The 6,580-nt window shown below is 39.6% G+C and overlaps 1 protein-coding gene across 1 annotated transcript in view; it reads right to left on the bottom strand.

Annotated features, from left to right (window-relative positions):
- Nucleotides 1-866: 866 nt before the first annotated feature.
- The window catches only part of AKAP7 (A kinase (PRKA) anchor protein 7), an 84,105-nt gene continuing 78,391 nt past the window's right edge, over nt 867-6,580 (bottom strand). Inside the window, exon 7 of the mRNA XM_009880163.1 lies at nt 867-1,069. Coding sequence (XP_009878465.1) covers nt 867-1,069 — 203 coding nt within the window. The remainder of the gene's footprint in view (nt 1,070-6,580) is intronic.

Here is a 6,580-nt window from a genome sequence, read left to right as displayed (position 1 = left end):
TCAGGACTGGATAACAGCTCCTTTATCTGATTCAGTCTGGATAACAGGGCCTGTGTTTCTCTGTGCAAAGCTTCCTTTACTAAGTCTGCTTCATGGCTCTTTCCTAAAGGAAAAGAACAATATAATACATTTTATAACAACTAATGTCATTTAGAGTCCTTAATGTATGGAGATAAAGAGATCGTATCTGGTTCGGACAGTATTAATTGCTCAGCCTTTTGCCCATATTGATTTTTTATAAAAAAAGTACTTTGTCAAAAAAATATAATTTACATCAACAAATGCTACCAAAAAGTAAAGAACAGTACAGAGTCACATTTAAGAGAAACTGCTGCCATATTACATACTGTGTAATAGTATCTGCGATGAATATCTGTAGCGGTAATTTTTAGCTTGCGGTTGACTGCTGTTGACTGGGAAACAGCATGTGCTCTGGCATGGAGTAAGCAGCCCTGCGGCAGTGCCAAACCCTCAGGCGGAGGGCATCGCTTCCACTTCTGGCAAGGCCTCTTCCACGGCCATTCATGACAACCCAAAAGGCAAACTCAAAGGGTTCAGTTTCTCTTCAAAAGCAAGGAAGGGACCCTCGGTACCAAGAGCCAGTGAAGACTGGAGCCGCCTGCTTCACCATTCTTGTCCTTTTTCCACCGTCCTTCCCTCCCAGCATTCAACAAATTTTCAGCAGTGCAAGCACTTATTAAACCAGTAGACAGTGTCCTTCGATTCAGAACAAACTTTTGATAAGAGACTCACAAAGTAGAGTGCCTGTCACCCAGCACCACTTAGCAAATTTCAGCGGGGAGCTGGGACATGTTTTTGTGGTTATTCTTGGTGGCATATTTGCTCCCGGGCTTTTTGCACAGCGCTCACTTGGTGTTATCATTGTCGCTCTCATTCTTACTGCCGCTTGCTGCTGTTTCAGTTTTCGCAGGGCTTCCATCAGTTTGTCTGGTTTTGCTTTGCGTTTCTTCTAAATATTGCTGTACAGCCTTCAGCACCGCGTTCTCCACCAGCCTTTTGCTGAGGCTCAGCAGCTCTGCATCGTCTGGCTCTGCTGCATGTTTTTCACCTATGTGTCACAACAAAGAGAAGGAATTCATTGCCACGGGAAGATAGTAGCCGTAGTATCAGGAGCTTCTGCCTGAGCTGGATTTTGAGTTATTAGCTGCCTCTTCCTGATTGCAAAAAGCAACTTCCCCCTTCTCAAGCTCTGAATCAAAAATGTTTCATGAAGATGTATGCAGTACATCAGATCAAAAGTATTTCACTGCTCATCTTTATTGTAACACTCTAGTAAAAGCCACTGGCTAACACTATGAGGACCCACTCAGCTTAGAAGAGTTAAGAATGCAAATTTAATTTTTTCTGGCCAACAATCATCCATGCCATCTGGGCAAAGATGAAGAACACGGCACATGATGAATCTACATTTTAGCAGCATTCTTAAATTTAGCTCCCTCTGTTTTTTTGATTTTGCTTAATAAATCTAAAATCTTCTGCCTAGTTCTTCACTGCTTGTAGTTCAAGAGCTGCTCATGGGAAAAATGACTCTAAGCACAGGTTAGAATTTTTTTTCCTGAACAAAGCATAAAACTTGGAAAAACCATATACTTCCTCCCTGTCTCTCTTTTGCCTTCTAACTTAAAGCTCCTGACATTGAAGGAATGCAAGGTCCAGCAGTCTATTCTTAGGTATCTGTTGATAAAAGCAAGAAGCTGGCATTTCCCTGCTTTGTTATGAGTTCACGTGAATAAACATATACAATGAAATAACTGTATATATAGTGAGGATTCTCATACATACATACATGTATTTTGAAATTGTACTTTTCTGTTAGTAATTTTCCTAATAAACTATCTAGCCTACTACAGCATTGTCCTTTTATGAAAAATGCAATCCTGGAAAAGCAGATTTTATTGTCCGATCTCCACTGGCCACGTAATTTGCCACTTTGCAATTTCTTGCACTGAGTAAATAACTATTTCCCTCCATCTATATTTAAAGGCCAGACTTTTAATGTCCTTTTCTGGAGTTAGCATTCTGCAACCAGTAATAAGAGGCTGCTTAGTCACACACATCTGGTGAAAGAGATAGTATTGTATGCTCTCAGCACAAAGCTTTGTACTGTTCAATTATCTAAATTTGCTCTTTTTCATATATGTAAATTTATTCAACTTTGCCAGCACATATAGATTGTAGTTATGAAAGACACTTATTAGTCTTCCCAGTGGATTGCACAAAGCAGGAGTGATTTCACTGATAAAACATAATTCAGATGGAGATTTGAGGGGGAGAGGGAAAGGTAAACAAAACCCTTCATTTTGAGAGGCAGCATCTACATTAGCTGCTAGTAAAAGCATCCCACTCTGGAAGAGCAAGACAGACCAAACTCTTCCAGTTCTGGGCCTCCACAGCACTGTTACTGTGGGGAAGGAAGAACTGCATTCTCAGCTGAAGAGTCATCAGACTAGACCTGGGTAAAGCATTCCATCACACTTTGGAAAAAGTTTGGGAAAATATTCTGAAAAATATCTAAAAAGGCAGCTACAGCAATAGTTTGGGTTAAAACAAAATTTAAAAAAAAAGAAAAAAAAAAACATTAAAAATGGGTTTAGCGTTCTCAAGAAGAAATGTTTTAGGTTAATATGCGACTCCAAGGGAGGCACAGGCACTATTCCCAAAGCCACTCAAATAGTTACATACTCCACACTCCCTGGCCCGCTGCTTACCATGTTCCTTCACTATCTCCAAAACGTGGGCTTACGCCTATCCTTTAACTTATTTATAGGAGGGACTTAATTCAGGCTCTTATCTCTCAGGAGTCCAAAGACATATATGAGCAGTATTTCCTGCCAGCTTTTATGAATTGATGCCACATGCTCCTTTGAATGCAGCCCTTTGATTCCAAATTTCCTTTGTTTTTATTAAAGATGGTTGACAAAACGTTTTGGTTGTCCCAGTCTATTTATTCACTAGAAAAAAAAAAAAATTACATTGTGCTTTCCAGTTGGAGAGTTTCTTATTTTTCAGAATTGCTAGTGAATCACAGAAATTGTTACTCACGCAGCTCTAAAGATCTGTCCACGCAACTCTGAACAAAATCAATAGGAAATATGGTGCTCTGACACTTGACCCTAGAGTACTTAATATGCAGAATATGACTAATCAGTCACAGAGACCTCCAGATACCACAAAAGGGTAGTGATTACATTTACTTAGAATGTAATTTTACTTGTAGTACATTATGTACTATTATTACAGTCTAAAAAAGGACGGAGTTGTTCTCTCAAATACTTTCTGCAAAACATTTCTTGTTTACATAGATATGTATAAAATCCATATACCTACTATTGCATTTAAAACTTCAAATTAAGTAGATAGCTCACCGTGTAATTAATTTCTCAAGCATGAAAAAAAGTCAGACTACTTAAAATGAGCATTTTAAAAGTATAGTTTACACAGCTACAGAAGAATATTTGGGGGGTTTTGTTGTTGTTGTTTGTTTGCTTTTAATATTTTGAGACATTCATGGCTCACAGCAGTCTGGAGTCAGGTCTACAGCACCTCCTAAGTGAGCTCTGCTCTCCCAGTGGGAAGACATACACGGGATCTGACTGACATGTGAATGCGAATGCATACACATCCCTGTATGATGGGCACCTTTGGATTTATCTATCCAGCCACCTCGGTGGACTGGCATATGGGGCTATATGATTCGGTCATGCTTCATGCTCTGTTTATATTCTCAGACTTCGTAAATAGAAGTTGTGTGAGTGTATGTACAATGCTGAGGTTCATTGGCAAGGTAGTAGTATAGTATTGTATCATTCCTATTTATGACTGTTGACAACAAGAAATAGGTCACATAATAACAACAGGTATTGATCATCTGTATTTGCTTGAATATTTAACATACATATGTCCTGTTAAAATCTCTCTCTCCATGCTGCATCTGCTGCTTGCCTGCTTCTTGGATGTATACAATTCCTTTGCAGCAGGCAAATGCTTCTTTGTGTAGATTGTCTTACGTTACAGGAATTATCAGAGTATCAGTAAAAAGTCATTGTAGATATGAATGTTTTAGATTTAAAAGGGAGGTTTAAAAATTCAGTATTGCTTTGTTTGTAACGTCTGTTCTGAAAAGGGAGCAGATATACCACGTGATCTGTATCTGCATCTATGCTGTGCCTCTCAGAATGGACTGTGCCGCTACTTTATTTCTGTACCTGTGAATAAAAAACTTTCACTGTCTTCTCCTGCATGCAGCTCAGAACAAAAATGAAAAAAGACGCTTCATTTTATTTATCCCAGAATTCTCTTCTATAATTCTCAAAAGATGAAAACAAATTCATAGTCTGTGAACGTATCTCAGTGCATCCATGCTAATAAGTACTTCTTATTACTGAAACTAAAGCATACCTATTGTCCTGAAATGATGACAATTTTATTTTATTTTATTTTTTACAAAGGGGACTGTCAACTGCCACAGAATTATTCAAAAGGGGCTTTATGATCCTACAGCATGCTGCTAGCAGTTATGGACATGAACCAGATCCCTGCAACCAAATCCAAGTTTAGATTCAAATTCACTGCTGCATCTCTGTACTGGACTAGGTCTGCTCTCCAAGCCTGCACCTGCTTACACTTTACAACACTGTGATCTGGATTTTGAAATGCTGCATTGGAACAAAACAGATTTTACAGTCCTGGTACAGCATTTTCAAGGTCCTGACACAGCCTGTTTTACAGTCCATGTGGACTTCTCAGATTAGTTACTTGGATTCCTCTCCCGGTTATACTACTAGTCCATTTTTTGTGAGAGATTTAATTGAAGGAACCAACAGTGGATCCCTTCTACAGGAAAAGCCAGTTTTATAACTTTTACCAGCTATACTCCAAGGCAATGTTCTGCAGTCCTTGCCTCATGGCCTCAACACACTGGGTTTTGTTTTCTCTCCGACAACCTTTCACCACAACGAAATGATGCCAACATGGGGCAAATTATAAAGGAGACCCTTGGCATTTTGAATAGGTGACCGAGACCAGCTGGGAAGTCTGTACTCTGGCAGCAGAGGTTACAGTGTGCACCCTGGGGAGGGCTGTGGTAACAGACGTGCCTCTGTCTACACTTTGGTTCACCAGTTTTCTATACACTGTTTTTACAAAATCTAGAAACAAAAAAACCGCTAGGGACTCAGGCAACCTTTCAAAAACTAAACATTAAGAAATTCCTTCCGAATGCTGTAAAATTTCATTTTTCTACTTACACTGTGCCTCTTACTGACACCAAGAAGGCGAGCCAAGTTGCGGTTGCATAGACACAAAGTTTTCACCACAAGACTCCCTTCCTATGGGTGACTCCTCAGTGGCTCCAACTCAATAATCCTTCACTGTAAGACAATTGACTATTAACCCCTCTATAAAGGGGCAAAAGCTTTGCTGGTGTGCAGTATAGTGGGACTAGAAGGGAAGAGACAACTACCCTAACCATTTATGGACTATCGATTATTTCTGGACATGATGGGGTTGGAGAAAACAAAGGAAGGTCTATAAAACAAATGCGAGAGATTTCAGTGTGTGAATTCATACAGTCTGCAACATCAATGGTTGTGCCTTCATCATGCTTCACTATCTCTATGTTAGCAGGAAAAGGCCTAAGAGTGAATACATCATTTATACTCACAACGTTCAGGCAGATGTAGACTATTGCAAGGCTGCCATGCCCAGCTGCAGCCTGTGGAAACATCTAGCTTTTGCTACACCAGACCTTTGTGTCTACAGAATCTGATTCAAAATTAAATTAAATCTTTGATTTCCATGAGAATTGGATGAGGTTCCCACACCCTATGCATCAGACCAATGTGATGAACATTTTCTTCACTGAGGACTTTCAGATAAATTTGATAGACCGTATATGTTAACAGAACTATAGCATTAGAGGAATACCATCCCCCCTCGCCCTGCAAAAACAGTGAGTCCACAGTCCATAATAAATTGAATAACAAGCTACAACCAGGCACCAGACCGTATGCTTCCCACCCTTGCAACAGACTGTGAACGAGCCAGCACATTCAAGATCATGGTTTTGAAGTAATGAACACAAACATGAGCATGTGCCCATAACAACACAATAAGCACAGACAGGAAAGTCACAACTCTGAACGTTTCCTCGTTAATTAGGAAGGATGTCCATGGAATGTCTCTTGAGTGGTCACTTAAGGCATTGACACAAATAAGGCACTTGGAGGAAGGGTGAAATTATAATCTCATTATGACATGATGGTGATGAAATTTGTGTTGCTGAATGTTCCCACCTGATGTTAAGCAGCATGTGTAGTTTAGCTCTCCTCTTAGAAATCTAACAAACTTCGAGTTTTACATATGTTGCTCTGTAAATACAGGACTGTCTAACAAGGCAATACAGGCAATACCAATCTGTCCTTTTTGCTCACTACATGGTTTTCCAGTTAGCTGGAAAGATTTTTTTTATTTCACTTGGCCCACCATGGAATAAACCCAACAAAAACAGGAATTTCTAGTAAAGAGGAAATTAAGGGTGTTGCAGCTATTCAGGGAAAAT

This window comes from Charadrius vociferus, unplaced genomic scaffold (assembly GCF_000708025.1).
Source record: "Charadrius vociferus isolate BGI_N301 unplaced genomic scaffold, ASM70802v2 scaffold82, whole genome shotgun sequence".
Taxonomy (NCBI): Eukaryota; Metazoa; Chordata; class Aves; order Charadriiformes; family Charadriidae; genus Charadrius; species Charadrius vociferus.
Note: the sequence above shows the minus strand (reverse complement) of the source record. Positions and strands in the feature narration are given on the sequence as shown.